General features: G+C 38.7%; 1 protein-coding gene across 6 annotated transcripts in view; it reads right to left on the reverse strand.

The window, feature by feature from the left end:
* axdnd1 (axonemal dynein light chain domain containing 1) overlaps positions 1-16,378 on the reverse strand; it is a 139,398-nt gene that overhangs the window by 85,037 nt on the left and 37,983 nt on the right. For all 6 annotated transcript variants that reach the window (XM_048539705.2, XM_048539706.2, XM_048539704.2 and 3 more), the window contains 5 exons: positions 14,205-14,326; positions 11,915-12,055; positions 6,862-6,966; positions 3,429-3,549; positions 600-701 (listed from right to left, as the gene is read on the reverse strand). In XM_048539705.2, the coding sequence (XP_048395662.2) occupies positions 600-701; positions 3,429-3,549; positions 6,862-6,966; positions 11,915-12,055; positions 14,205-14,326 (591 nt within the window). The remainder of the gene's footprint in view (positions 1-599; positions 702-3,428; positions 3,550-6,861; positions 6,967-11,914; positions 12,056-14,204; positions 14,327-16,378) is intronic.

The following is a 16,378-nucleotide window of genomic DNA, read 5'->3' on the forward strand; positions in this document are numbered from 1 at the left end:
AATTTTGTTTTTAAACTTTAAGAGAGTCAAGACCAAGTTTGAGATTTTCTACTAAAAAATGTTCAAACTAACACATGGAAAATTCTAAGTTTGCATACCATATTTTTGAATATTTTCAATGTCGTAGTGTTAGCACAATTCTTGCAACTGACAGCAACAAAAGACATTCTGGCAGTAAAAGGCCGGAATTCTGAAAAAGTAATCTAAAACCAATAATTTTCGGTCATACATGATTGTGAATGATAGAGTGAGCATTAGGGTCAAGACACTTCATTGACTTATAAAGTAGATGCTTTGAAGACACACTGTACCACAGCTACCAATGTTCTAACATTAAGCCTAAGTTTAAATGGCAATGTGCTATTCTGTGCCTGAATCTCAAAAGAAAATATGTTCTAGTTTTAATTTTATCCTCAAGATTGATCATAACATTTGCAGCCAATTCCAGCACAGGCTAAGAGTTTGCTACAAAGTTGAGCCAGACATTTAAACTGACATTTCATGCAAATTCTAAACAAGATTCAGGTAAATGTAGGTGATAGCTTCTGTGGATCAAATATTTCATATTCAATTAAATCATTAAATCAAAGAATTACTACCTTTGTGCCGAGTACTGTAGCAAAGTGTTGTGCAACTTTAACCCAGAGTTTCTCACTGATTTGAAGGTCATGAACAAGTTTGAGATTCTGCTCCTCAATCACCTACGAAGAGAACAATGAATAAAGAAAGTTTCAGGATTTCACCAAGATCTAACATTCCAATTACAAAGCTGTTTGTTGGTCCAGTCGTCTGTAATGGAGGTGTTTTGCACATTACATGTTAAAAACACTTCTAAATATTGTTCAGTATAGAGACTTTCACTTGATATACCTTAGTTGGTCAAAAGCAATTTTCTCAATAAACTGGGCCCTCTCCTGATTCTATGAGGTTAAGTGATAAAATTCTGTGTTTAAAACTGGAAAGTTGGATTTTGTTGCACTATTTTAATTCTTATATTTGTCATTCAGAGCGAATTAAAATAGCTTAATAAAAAAGAATAGGAATTTCTTTAACTATTTATCTCTGTCTTGCTTCATTTACTTGCATTTCAAAGCATTTCAAAACATTTGAAGTGACAGATGAGTCCAAGTCATCTCTGCAATATGGGTTTGAATTGATCAGTGATAATGGGAACTGCAGATGCTGGAGAATCCAAGACAATAAAGTGTGAAGCTGGATGAACACAGCAGGCCAAGCAGCATCTCGGGAGCACAAAAGCTGACGTTTCGGGCCTAGACCCTTCATCATCTAGGCCCGAAACGTCAGCTTTTGTGCTCCCGAGATGCTGCTTGGCCTGCTGTGTTCATCCAGCTCACGCTTTATTATCCTGGGTTTGAATTGAATTGTGATTTTGCTGGAGGTTATTTGGATAAAGCAATAGAAAAGCTGTAGGGACATAAAGACAATGAAACTTATTTTCTGCAATATGCAAACTAGATTACACAAAATCGGCAGCCTCTTCTGTTTATCGATGTGGGCGTTGTTGGCTGTGCTGGAAGTTATTGCCCATGCCTAACTGCCCTAGAGAAGATGATGGTGAGCTACATTCTGAACCACTGCAGTTTTTAAGGTGTGGAGACACACATAGTGCTGTGAGGAAATGATTTTCAGGACTTTGACCTAATGACTATAAAGGAACGGTGATACAGTTCCAAGACAGGATATGTGTACATCACAAGGGAACACAGAAACTAAGAGCAAGAAAAGGCTATTCGATCCTGAACACACAGTCAGATGCTGTCTTAATATCAAGGGCAGTTAATCACACCTCACCTCTGAAGTCCAGCTCTTTTGTTCATGTTTAAACCAAAGCTATGGCAAGGTCAAATGCTAAGTTGTCTTGACAAAACCTAAACTGAACACTGGTGAGCAGGTTATTCCTTTGCAACTGGCTCTTGATAGTGCTGTCATTGAGCCTTTACATCAATTAGCTGATGATTGAGTTTGGACTCATGGATTTGTCCTATTTTGTATGGAGAGAACATTCTGTACTAGTGCAATTTAGCTAGGGGGGTATAGTCTTCAGCACTATTGCTGGAATATTATCTGGGTTTATCACATTTTCAGTGTTGAGCACCTTCACTTATTTCTGGATATTGCATAAATTGATTTGGTGAAAGACTAGGATCTGTGATGCTGGGGTGCTCAGAAAAAGGCAAGATGGATCATCCAATCCTAAATTTCTGGTTGAAGATTACTGCAAATGCTTCAGCGTTGGTTTTCAACAGATATGCTAGACTCCAACAATATTGAGCATCGGACACTTGTGAAGCCTGGCCTCTTGTTAGTTGCTTAATTGTTCATCACCACTCATGGCTGGTTATGGCAGGACTGCAGAACTTTGATTTAATCCATTGGTATTGTGGATTTTTTCAGCCTTACCTATTATTTGCTGATTCCGCTATTTGGCATGGTAACAATCCTGTGCTGTAGCTTCACTAGAATTACAGCTGATTTCTTTTATGCTATGCTTTGTGCTGCTCCTGGCATGCCTCCCTGCACATTTCTGAAGAAAGTCTTTGGATTAGAAATATTAATTATGTTGCTCTCTCCAAAGGCACCGCCAAACCTTCTGAGTTTCTCTATTTTCTCTTTTTAAATCAGGGTTGATCTATAGCTTGATGGTGCAGCCACAAAGCTTCATGTTTTGAGTTGTTACTTCTGTTCAAAGTCTGACCCATTTCACATGACAGTAGTTCTACACAACACAGTGGAGCATATCTTCAATGTGTACACAGGACTATGTTTCCGCACTGAGTGTGCAGTTGTCATTCCTACTGATAGTCATGGACAGACTTACCAAGGCTAGCAGACTGGGAAGTATGAAATCAATTATTATGAGGTGGTACAGATTAATCAGCTAAGGACTGGGACCATGGCAGGTGGCCATTAGGAAAAGACATTCCCAGCGATGATCATACTAATTCTGGCACACCAGCCCAATTTTTTTCCTATTTGCTTTGAACAACATTAAAAAAAATTGCTTTCTGACCATTGTATGAATGAATTACAGAATAACCAAATGTATTCAACAATGTATCTTGATTAAATTGAGCATGATAATCATATAGAGTTGCTGAAAAGAGAATATGAGATCCATGAGACTGAATGCAAGATTATTTTTAAACTTTGCAGAATCGCCAGATTTGTGTGCAGCGTTTGAATGGATTAACTCGTCAAGGAACTGCTTGACTAATGTGGACAATGGCTCATTAATTGGAATGTGCAAGAATGTATACCATCCAGATAGGCAGCTAAATAAATGATCAAAATGTACAAATAGATATACTGGTTAAGATGAATGGCAGGGTGAGGGACGGGGCAAGGTGAAGGATGCAAATTAGTTATTGCAGACAAAGTTTAACATACAAAAATGCAGTGAGATTTACCTTCAGTGCCAGGCTATAAGCTGCTTCACTCCACCAATCCTTCTCCTGGGTCAATGAATTTACTTGGGAAATTAATCTTTTTCTCTGCAATTCATACAACTGGTGATATTCATCCAGCATACTGTGGATACAAAAACAATTTATTTCTCTTGCTTGTAATCAAACAAAACTTTGGTTGTGAGGAGCAAATATCAGTCAATCTAGTGAACAAGCAATGTACGTGATAAGTTTTACAAAGGGCCTGCTGACCTCAATGGTGTGGTGATAAATTCTGATAGCACGTTCTCAACTCTTTTATTTCCTCAGGCTGTGTTTACACATGCACATTTCAAAGTTGATTCAAAAAAACTAGTAAGCCTAACAGGTTTTCGCTTCTCCAATATACTTTTTAAAGTGTTTTTACTTTTTTTTAAGGTTTCTAAAACTCTTTACTTCAACTTACATCAGAGATGTCACTGCTACGGTGCATACTCCTGGGTGTCAGCAGACACAGTCTGAATTTTACCGTTGTTGGTCAAATAAAAGATTATGGCAACAAGATTATCTTAGGTAAGTGCAAACTACAGAACACAACTTACAATGCACGAAAGCCTTTAGTTTGTTTATGACCTCTAGAAATATGGCATATAAGTAGATGTATTAAGTAGAATTTATGATGATATGAACCACTCCAGATGGCTCCGTCTTGTCACTATGACTTCTCCATGAATAGGAAAACGGTAATGTGTGAAGGCATTGACTTCCACAGCCAAATTATGTCTCCATGGCAATGAGTTACAAGAGTGTTGTCCTGCCTTAACTGGCTGCTGGGAAGCAATTCTGAGAAATGGCTTCCTTCAAACTCAGATGATGTTAAGAAACTGTGTCTATTCTGGAGATTGAGTTGGGGTAGAACCTCTTCACCCAGTTGCCATTTGCCTCCCTCTCATGTCATCCAATTGACAGCCCACTCATTCCTCACTGTATAGGAGACATCATTCTAGTAGTAGCACTTCATTTTGGTCCCAACTTCTGAGCTGTTGCCAAACTGACAGCATTGCTTCTTGAAGACATAGCTTTTAGTCTGCTTTCCAGTATGGCTGTCAGGTCCTGACGCAACTAAATACCCACCAGGCCAGCAATAAAATCTTGCCTCAACTGAATTTGCAAGAGCTTAGTTGCAAGGCCAGGGATACCTTCTCTCACAATGAGTTATATGCAGAGGCAGGCACTTATGCTATCAGACTACACTTAGGCAATTAAATATCAGCTATCCAACCTATATGGGAATGCTGATGGGCTCTCTCGATTACCTTTGCCAAATGACTTCACAAGAAACAATTCTTCTGTAGGCATTTTCCACTTTAAAGAATGAAAGCACATGACAAGTTATGAAGTACTCTACAAATCATCCACTACTATCAATGGGGCTGGACATGATATTTTATAGCAAGATCACAGGAAAAACCACAGAACTGAAACCATATGTCACACAAAAGCCAGAACTATCCGTAGCAGCAGGATCTGTCTTTTGAGGAATGAATGTCATTATTCCAACACAGCTAAGGAAACATGAGTTACATCAGCTACACACAGGTCACTGCAGTAATGTCAGAATGGAGATCGCCAGAAGCTATTCTTGGCAGCCAGAGCTCAACTCCAAAATTGAGGAGAAGGCTGGAATACGTGCAGCTTGCAAACAAACTCACAATCTACCTCCATTAGTACCATTACACCCATGGTAATAGCCAGAAAGGCCAAAGAATCTATATTGACTACACTGAATCTTCTGGAGGACATATAATATTCATAATGATTGATCTACATATCAAATTGTCTGAAGTTGCCATTACGAAGACAACATCTTCAGAGAAAAACATTGAAAGACTGGGGGGAGATCTTTGCAAGGTTTGGTTGTTAGGATAACTTGTTAGTGATAACGGGCCACAGTTTATTTCACAAGAGTTTGCAGCCTATCTAAAGCAGAATAGAATTCAACATATCTGATCTGCTCCTTATCACTGAGCTACAAATGAATGAATGCTTTGAATGAATGATTTATGAATGAATGATTTAGTCTTGCATTTTACAGTGAAATATAATAAAATACAGTGAAAACCTTTCATTTGTCATCATTATTCTGCACCATTTTGATTGTTTAAGAATAAAAGAAAATGAAAAGGTATAACTTGAAGAGAAGTCTGTCTACAGATGAGTTCTGAGCTGGCTCAGAACCACCACTGCCTTGCCAGATCCAACTGACAGCAAAGTCGCCAATCTTCAAGTGCCATCTTTCACTGCCAGACTCGTTCACCTTCATCACCGTCCATGCTAGGCACACCAACATCAGAGACTATCACTGTGGTCAATGTTGCCATGGTGCCCTCCTGCCACCATTGGCCCCAGTCAATGACGAAGTCGCTGAGCCTCAGGTTCTTGTATCGCCGCAGGATGCACTGGTAGTAATCTTCCAAGAATTGTTAGATTCTGGAAAAAAATCTGAGAGGATTGTAAAACTGCCAATATAACATCCTTATTCAAAAGGAGAGGAGATTTTTTAAAAAACTGTATGCCGGTTACCTTAACATCTGACATTGGGGAAAAGTTGTTTTCTATAAAAAAGCTTGTAATCACAGATTATTTGGAAATGCATAATATAATCAAGTAGAGTCAGTATAGCTTCATGGGGAGAAATCAAGCCTGACAAACCTATTCAAATTCTTTAAGCAGATAACAAGCAACTTTGATAAAGGGAAACAATGGATGTAATGTATTTGGACTTCTAAAAGGTGTTTGAGAAGGTACCACTAAAAAGCTACTTACTAAGATTATAGCTTATGGAATTGGGGACAATACATTAGAATATTTAGAGGACGAGCGAACTAATAGAAGATAAATTATTAGGAAAGAGGGATAGTTACAGGGTGACAACCAGTGGAGTGCCATAGGGAACAATGTTGAGGCTGAAATTATTTATGATATATGTTAATAACTTGGATTACATAAGTGAATGTAGTATCAGATAACATAAAAATAAGTGGAAAGGCATTATTGGCTAAAGGTGGTTGCAAATACTCCAGCCTTGCCTTTTGGACTGACATGTTAAGCTCCCACATCTGGCAAATGCAAATCTTTGTGAAGACTATTCCTCTCCTTAGTGTTTTTACCTCTCATTCTTTAATGTTGAAACAGATCATCTTGATACTAACATCATGCTTAGTCTACAGCTAAATTTTAAAATCCTTTCAATCATTATGACAATTTACTTCCAATTCTATAACAATGCATGCCTCCAATCTATTGCACTGAAACCTTAATGCATATTCTGTTCCCATGGTCTCAACTGGTCTAAACTCTTACTTGGTACAGCTCAGTTTCAATTTTACAGAATTCATAGTTTTCTTTTTTAATCTGCATTTATCCAAGTATGTGTGTCAGAACACTGCAGACTCACTTGGCGTTTTTCTGGGCATCAATCAATGCATCACTTAGATCAGTCTGAGTTTTCTCCACGGTCTTTGCCACCTTGTGGTCACGTTCTCGAAGTTCACCAAGTTCACTGGAAACAAGATGTAGATATGGCATAATAATAAAGTGTGAAGCTGGATATGGCATAGTTCACATGACCTGTGATAAAGGAGCTAATTGCACTTGGAAAGTATTTTGTTAGCACACCAATGTTTAGTGTAAACTCTAGCAATTTAAAATAATAGATTACGGTATAAGTTTTAATTATCCAATGTGATGCAAGTACCAAATGATTCTCACCTTTTGTCTTATGTGCTGAATTAGCTGAGATTTTAGATGAGTTGTTAAGGAGGTTAAAAAGGAGCTTACAGTCAATTACCTGGAGGAAAATAGTCTATACTTGCATCCACAGTTGATTTCTGATGAAACGTCAAAATGTGCGGATCTCAGAGTAGGGTTTCAAACAGATTGGGCGCTTGTCATACAGCCTGATACATTCTACATTCCATCAATTGCAATGCAAAATTGTGTTTTGTATTATGGTGATCCAATACAGTACAGGTTATTTCTCACCTGGTGGTCAAAGTTGAAATCTATCTCTTCAATCTGCCTCCCCCACCCTCTCAATATCCAAGCACATAATCAAAAATGCTTAGCTGGGTGAAGTACAGTGGGCTCATAACTGGACATTAATGTAAATCACAATGGGAATGCATAAGAGGTAATAACACAATACTAGCCCATTACTCCCCATCGTATATTTTATGAGGCATAAAGACTAAATTTGAATGTTGCAAGGGAGGAACTATATGATCACTAAAAATTAATAGTGATAATTACTGATATGTTGGTACGTGTGGGAAGTTCAGTTTACATTTTCCAAGACACCAATCTTTGATGATATGGTATCATTCCATTAATACTAAGGAATATGGGAAGAAATTAAGTACTGTTACCAACACTAAAGAAGTGGTATTAGACAAACTAATGAGGCTAAAGGCAAATAGGTTCACTGGCCCTGTTGACTTGCATACGAGGATGCAACAAAGATAGCTACGGACGCAGTGATGTATTATTTGTAATTTTCCAAAAATCCCACGGATTCTGGAGAAGTACTAGAGGATTGGAAAATTGCCATTGTGACTCTCCTATTCAAAAAGGAAGGGAGACAAACAAAATAGGTACATATAGGCCAATTAGCCTCACATCTATTGTTGGAAAAATACTGGAATCAATTATTAAGTAAAAGCAGAACATTTTGAAAATCATAACTTAATCAAACAGAGTCAGCATAGCTTCATGAAAGGAAAATGGTGTTTGACTAATTTAGGAAGTCTCAGCAGGAATGGATATCAGGAAACCAGTAGATGTGTTGTATTTGCGCTTCCAAAAGGCATTCAACAAGATCCTTCATAAAGGGTTAAGTCATAAGATAACAGTCCATGGTACTGGGGGAAATCCATATTGGCACAGATTGACTAAATTGGCTAAAAATTGACTAAATGAGTAGAAAACAGCATGTGGGGCTAAGTGGTTCTTTTCCAGGTTGCTGACCCATAATTAATGGGGTAGCACAGGGGTCAGTGCTGGAACAAGAATTGTTTACAACATATATTAATAACTTAGAGTCATAGAGACGTACAGCATGGAAACAGCTCCTGCAGTCCAACTTGTCCATGCTGACCAGATATCCTATATAAATCTAGTCCTATTTGCCAGCATTTGGTCCACGTCCCTCCAAACCCTTTCTATTCATATACCCATGCAAATGCCTTTTCAATGTTGTAATTGTACCAGCCTCCACCACTTCATTGGCTCATTCCATACATGCACCATGCTCTGCATGACAAAGTTGCCCCTTAAGTTCCTTTTAAATCTCTCCCCTCTCACCTTAAACCAATGCCCTCTAGTTTTTGATGCCCCCACCCTGGGGAAAAGACCTTGGCTATTTATCCTATCCATGCTCCTTATTATTTTATAAACCTCTAGAAGGTCACCCCTCAGCCTCCAATGCTCTAGGAAAAATAGCCCCAGTCTATTCAGCCTTTCTCTATAGCTCAAACCCTCTGACCCTGGCAACATCCTTGTAAATCATTTCTGAATGATTTCTTGAAGGAATGAAGCAAAGGTACTGTGGCTAAATTTGCAGGTGACACAAAAATGGTTGGAAAGGTAGGTTATGAGAGGGCTACAAACAGTTTAGGGTTATTGATAGGTTAAGTAGGTGGGGAAAAAATTGGCCCATGGACTATAATATGGGAAAAAGTGAAGTTGTTCATTTTGGAAGGAAAAACAAAGGAACAGACTATTATTTAAATGGAGAAAACTACAGAAACACAGAAAGCTACCATAGGAGTGCAGCAAGTAATCAGGAAGGTTAATGGAATATTAACCCTTATTTCAATAGGTTGTACTATGAGAGTAGGAAAGTATTACTGCAACTATACAAGATGCTGGTGAAACCACATCTGAAAAACTGTGAGCAGTTTTGGTCTCCCTATTTAAGGAAATATGGCATTTCATTGAACAAAGAAAATTATAGCACAGGAATAGGCCCTTCAGCCCTCCAAGCCTGTGCTGATCCAAATCCCTCTATCTAAACCTGTCGCCTATTTTCCAAGAATCTGTATCTCTCTGCTCCCTACCTATTCATGAATCCGTCCAGATGTATCTTAGATGATGCTATCGTGCCCACCTCTAACATGTCCGCTGGCAACGCGGTCCAGACACCCATCTTCCTCTGCGTAAAGAACTTTCCACGCATATCTCCCTTAAACTTTACCGTTCTCATCTTGAAATCGTTACCCCTAGTAATTGAGTCCCCCACTTTGGGAAAAAGATTCTTGCTATCCACCCTGTCTATACGTCTCATGATTTTGTAGACCTCAATCAGGTCCCCCACCAACCTCCGTCTTTCTAGTGTAAATAATCCTAATCTACTCAACCTCTCTTCATAGCTAGCACCCTTCATACCAGGCAACATCCTGGTGAAACCTCCTCTGCACAATCTCCAAAGCATCCACATCCTTTTGGTAATGTGGCGACCAGAACTGTATGCAGTATTCCAAATGTGGTTGAATCAAACTCCTATACAACTGCAATATGACCTGCCAACTCTTGTACTCAACACCCCATCTGATGAATGAAAGCATGCCATATGCCTTCTTGATCACTCTGTCCACCTGCATTGCCATCTTCAGGGTACAATGGACCTGAACACCCAGATCTCTCTGTGCATCAATTTTCCCCAGGGCTGTTCCACTTACCGTATAGTTTGCTCTTGAATTGGATCTTCCAAAATGCATCACCTCGCATTTGCCTGAATTGAACTCCATCTGCCATTTCTCCGCCCAACTCTCCAATCTATCTATATTCTGCTGAATTCTCCGACAGTCTCCTTCACTACCTGCTACTCCACCAATGTTAGTGTCATCTGCAAACTTGCTAATCAGACCATCTATACCTTCCTCTAGATCATTTATGTATATCACAAACAACAGTGGTCCCAACACAGATCCCTGTGGAACACCACTGGTCACAGTTCTCCATTTTGAGAAACTCCTTTCCACTACAACTCTCTATCTCCTGTTGCCCAGGCAGTTCTCTATCCATCTAGCTAGTACACCCTGGACCCTATGCGACTTCACTTTCTCCATCAGCCTACCATGGGGAAACTTATCAAACATGTATATGAGATCCATAGCCCTTCCCTCATCTATCAACTTTGTCACTTCCTCAAAGAGGATGTAGATCAGGGAAGGTTCACCAGGATGATCTCTGGTATGGAGGGTTTGTCTTATGAGCAAAGGCTAAACAGGTTGAGACTTTACTCACTGGAGTTTAGAATAATAAGATGTGATCCCATTGAAATGTACAGGAATTTTAAAGGCTTGACAGGTAAATGCTGAAGATGTTGCTCCTTATTGCAGAATCTCGGGCCAGAGAGCACAGTCTCAGAATAAAGGGGTACCAATTTAAAACTGAGCTGAGGAGGAATTTCTTCTCTCAGAGTTGAAAGTCTTTGGAACTCCTTGGCACAGACAGCTTGGCACAGAGTCTTTATGCATATTTACGGCTGAGATTGAGTCTTGATCTGGTGGGGAATCAAAAGTTGCATGCTAAGCATAGAAAAGCTTTTGTGAGGATTGTCAGATTACTCATGATCCTATTGAATAGTGGAACTAGCTAGAGGAATTGAATGGCATAACCTGTTTCTATTTCTACAGTCTTAAGTCTTTATGATCGAGTACATCCTGTTTACAACATGGTCAGAACTCAACAATCTTTGAGGTTTCAAAGGCCTCTCCTGATTTCTGTTGGACTCAAGCATCTCCTTCCTTAAATTTCCTGCATGGACTATCAAAACTCAGTGTAGTGAGCACAGTTGGGACATCCATAACAAAAGATTCACAATTACAATCTAGCCTACCAATAATATAAAGAGGTGAAAGGTTACCAAGGGATGGTGGGAATTGGAAACAATCTGATCAGTCCTTATCTTACTGAATGCAGAACAGGTATGAGGAGCCAAGTGGCCTACTTCTGCTTCTTATTCATATCGCAGGTTTATCGGAAGATAGCTGGCAGTTGATTAGCAGCCATGTTATCTTCCATGTAATAAGTGGCAGGTTTTTCAATCATTAGGAGGCTCACAATCAAATCGAACTTTGTCCAAACCCCTGCCAAAATCCTCAGACATACATCTTCTAGCAGAAAATAATAAATGTGGACTATGTGTGTAAAATCTGGTTGTTTTGCTTCCCCCAGCCCCAACCCTTCTCCAACAATCCTAAAGTCACTACTGGCTGAAAACAGCCAACTCATCACAAAGCAAGAATTCAAAATTGGATATTCCTGCTCTGAATGACTCGCTACTAACAAATAAAATTGCTAAACCATCAAATGAAAAATATCCATTTGCTTTATTCGTAGTATTTTTGAGTTTCTGTTCAAATTCAAAATTACTTTATTTGCCAACTCTTCCCAGCATTCTGTTAGAAACAGAGTTTTCAATTGGCTCTGTGATTAAAAATAATTACCTGTTAAGTTTTTCAACAGCATTCTGGAAGGTGAACAGCTCCACAATAAGTTGCTTGTCCAATACTCGCTGCATCATAATTTCGTTATGCATGTTATTCAAATGGCGAGGAATATAATCCAATAAATTTACATATCTCTCTCTGGGGCAAAATAAAACGTAACAACATTCTTTAAAGTGGAACATCAATCAAAATGAGTATATACGATTTTCATAACTTAGTCTCTCCCTAGTTCAGTTCATTTTCTTTTATTTTTCGATTTTTATTCATCCCTCTCTCACACATTTGTACAAACTGAGGCAACTGCATGTCATTATCAGTCAAGTAAGTGAATTTGTGTTTTGTGTCTGGGTTTCTGCCAATTCAGTTGACATTCATCCCTCTATTATGTGTGCATCCATACCCTCAAACAATTCCTCCCCAGTTTACTTTCCTTCATCAGGGTTATCAACTCACATTAACTTGGCACAATGGCACATTAGTAAATATGAAGTGATAAAGATTAAGACAGCAGTGTGAGTGTGGCAGACGTTGGAACTTTGGGAAACATTTAACACAGTATAAGTTTGCCCTGAAAATGTTCTTATATAGCTCCATGGATGAGATTTTATCTCAAAAGGTGCTGTGTCATAGCAGGATGTGTTGTAACTATTTTCAACTCTGGCCTTTTACACATTCCCAATTTAATCATTCCACTACTAATCGCCGTACATTCAGTTGGCAATGCTCTTAACTCTGGAATTCCCTCCCTCAACCTCTCCATCTCTCTTTGCTTATTTAAAACTATCGCTAAAACCTATGTCTTTGATGGTCGTACTGAACATCTGCCTGAAGATCTCCTTGTGTTGGACTGGCATTAAGTTTTGTTTGGTAAGGCTTCTGTGGCATGTCGTAGGAATATTTTATCATTCCATAGTGGAATGATAAAATTGGGAACGTGTAAGGCCAGAGTTGAAAATAGTTACAACACATCCAGCTATGACACAGTACCTTTTGAGATAAAATCACATCCCATGGAGCTTTAAAAGAACATTTTCAGACAAAACTTATACTGTGTTAAATGTTCCCCAAAGTTCCAACTTCTGCCACACTCACGCTGCTCTTTTAATCTTTTTCACTTCATATTTGGTAAGGCTTCTGGGACAAGTCTTCGGACATTTTACTCCTTAAATACACTGCATAATGGGAGTTGTTGTTCATGACTTCAGAATCCACCTGGATGGACAAGGCCAGCCGATCCATGGATATACCATCATCTGCAAGTTCCTCTCCAAGCCACAAACTATCCTGACCCAAACAATATCACCAGTCCTGCTCTGTTGCTGGGTCAAAGTCCTGAAATGTCCTCTTTAACAGCACTGAGCATCTCTACATCCCAAGAACTACAGTGATTCAAGATGTTAGATCAACATCACCTCTCAGTTAGGGATTAAGGATGGTTTAACATTTCAACTGTCAGCTCCCTGATGGTGTAGAACTCCTTCAGTATTATATTCTAAATTTTGTGCTCAGGTTTCTGCAGTGTGCTTGAATCTCTGAATTTTGGGCAATACAAATGGAGGCAAAACTGATCTCCCAAGTCCAAGTTATTAGCATTTAACGAAAACAGCAGCAGTCAGAATGGTCCTAATACAAACCCATGGTGAACACCATTGTATTCTTTCCTCCAGTCTATAAGCAATTATTCACCACTACTATCTACTTTCTGTCCCTTACTTCAATCTCTTGTCCACTCTGCCACTGCCCACGTGACTTTAATTAGATTGAGACATTTAATTTCTTTGGTTTCAAGAAGATAAGTAGAAGGATTTATTTTTGATATACATACACATATATTATATGCAAGTCTTCACCTCTTCATCTTTGTATTAGTAATGGTTTATTAATAAATGTGGAATGACATCTGATGTTACCTATCCTTCCATAATGGAAAGAAATGCACATTTGAGTTGTAAATTATGTATTTCTTCTATGTCATATGTTTTATTATTACTTTACAGAACATAGCAAGTTCAACTTATGTATGAAATAGTAGCTCCTTGATTACAACTATAACCTGACTGCATTTTCATCATATATTATCAATAATGTAGCAGGGTACAAAGCAAAATTGAGCTCAAGTGCATATTTTTGCTTGCTTCTTACAACTCACAAATAACATAAGCAAAGCATCATGAATATACATTATTTACTACATGCTGAATAGTAGCAAGGCTGTAAAATTAAGGAAATGATAATGAGTAAGATACAGTAATCTTCTGTTCATGAAACTCCTGCAGCAATGACAAACCTGATTTTGGCAAGAAGTTCTCCTCGCTCTACACAATCCACACTGATTTGACGAATAAGCTCATGGAATACAATGTTATAAATATCTTGTTCCTTTTTCACTAGGTCTAGCAAATGATGCATCTGTGCAAATGGATACCAGAACAAAATAATTCACAACTTGAATTAAAATAAGATGGTGAATATGCAAATCTGTTCAGTTAGTAAATATTACAAACACCTTTAATGATCCAGCCACAAAACCGCCACAAATCTAGTCAGAACTGCAAAGGTTTACGAAAAGCAACAGAATACAGATGTTTTCATTTTCATTAACTTAGTTGAAGGCCCATGATGCAAGAATGGACAGAAAACCAAGTAAATCAAAAATAATTATTGGTATACGTGAAATACCAGTCAGAAAGGAAAGCTGAGGTGCTAATTGGTGGCCTCCAGCCAAATCTATACTTATATCCATCTAGAGCCAATGACAGAATCATGCAATGTAAACATTTCTGGATGCTTCCTAAAAAGCTAAAGCTCCATCGTTTAAAAAAAAAGCACAGGATTCAGGACTAAAACATAACTGTTAACAGTGTAGCTAAGGTCAGAGGTCAGACTTTTGGACATCCCAGCGGTGCAACTAAAGCAAAATGTTACCACATTGCAGTCCTTTTGAAAATTAAATATCAATATCCTTTATAGAACTGGAAATCACACTATTAAAAAAAATGATAATCCCGCTCTTTAAGTTTACACAGACAGGGCAAATTTTACATTCCCAGTAAGGGAATGTTGCTCCAAAGGAGCACAAGTCTGATACAGAGCTGATTTTCTGATCTGCACTCATAGCTCCAACTTAGTGCATGAGTGCAAAGTAAAGCCTGTACTATCACAATTAATAAAATCTGTATCACAAATATGAAGGAACAGAAAACAACAAAAGCCTCAAACTAGATAACAAGGTGTAGAGCTGGATAGATTACATATGGGCTTGTTACAGCAACGCAACAGTGTAATCCCTAGCCATAATGGCGGCATTTTTGAATTTTCCTGGCAGGAAACTGGCCTTGCATGACAGCAATATGGGATTCCAGTGTTACACTCAGACATTGTGATGCTGCTGGTATACTGCTACTTCATCATTGCTGCATCATGGTCCATAGCAGCACAATTGCCAATTGGCCACGATTGTCATGCTCAAACAAACTAGCCAATTGTATGCCCATTGACATTGAAAACTGGCTTTCTGGCTTCTATCCAAATGGAGAAAACATTTAGTTGTGAATATCCATAAGTGTTTTGCCTTGTGGCACCCTGATTGAATTGTTCATTTGGATTTTCTGCAATGAATCTCTCATGTGATTGCCCTATCGGCAGCTAATCTCCCTGTTATTCTTGCCTCCTGTCTTGGTTGCAGTCCACTCAAGCCTGATGACTCACCACTTTCACATCCTATCTCTAATCTATACTCCAAGGTATGGGCCGTGTCAGTATCTGAACTAGTAACTGTAAGTTTGAAACAGCAAGTTTGATGGTTTTTCTTCATTTTCACCATCATTTCTTTTTGTTCCTCCACTGCTTGGCCAGATTTCATTACGTGGTATCTGAAAATATAGTAGAACAAATGTAATATTGTCATGCTTGGAATAGGAAGAAGAAAGAAGAGGGTTAGTAGGCTTTCTGCAGTTTGAAAATCTGAAGAGAAAATGTAGGTAAGGAACAAGTGCAATGTAAGCAGGAGGACAGGCGATGACTACATCATTGCCTTTCATAATTCAGCTCAGATGCAGCCTGAGTAATGGCCTGTTCTGTTTTCTCCAACAGGACATGTAGATATGTCTGCACACACTACAGTCAGCTTCTTCTGCCTTCAGTTTTGTGTCATCTGCTTCTGTGAAATGAAGAGCGTCCATGAGCATTGTACAATCTATTTCACTGACGTGGCTGTCAAAGTTGAAAAGTTAATATTGTGTGCAACCTATAAATTATGGAGGTGAGACTCACAGCAGCATTAAGTGTTTGAGGGTGAAATAAAGTACACAAAAATTAGCCAAGTCTTGACAGAGATCAAATGGTAGTAGGTGAGCTATGGAAGTATTGAACTGAAGAAGACTGAGACTACGGTGCATGTGGAACAACATGGAATTTTAAGGTGCATTCAGTGATCGTAACCACATGTGACAGCAGTGAACC

Source organism: Stegostoma tigrinum, chromosome 8, assembly GCF_030684315.1.
Source record: "Stegostoma tigrinum isolate sSteTig4 chromosome 8, sSteTig4.hap1, whole genome shotgun sequence".
Taxonomy (NCBI): domain Eukaryota; kingdom Metazoa; phylum Chordata; class Chondrichthyes; order Orectolobiformes; family Stegostomatidae; genus Stegostoma; species Stegostoma tigrinum.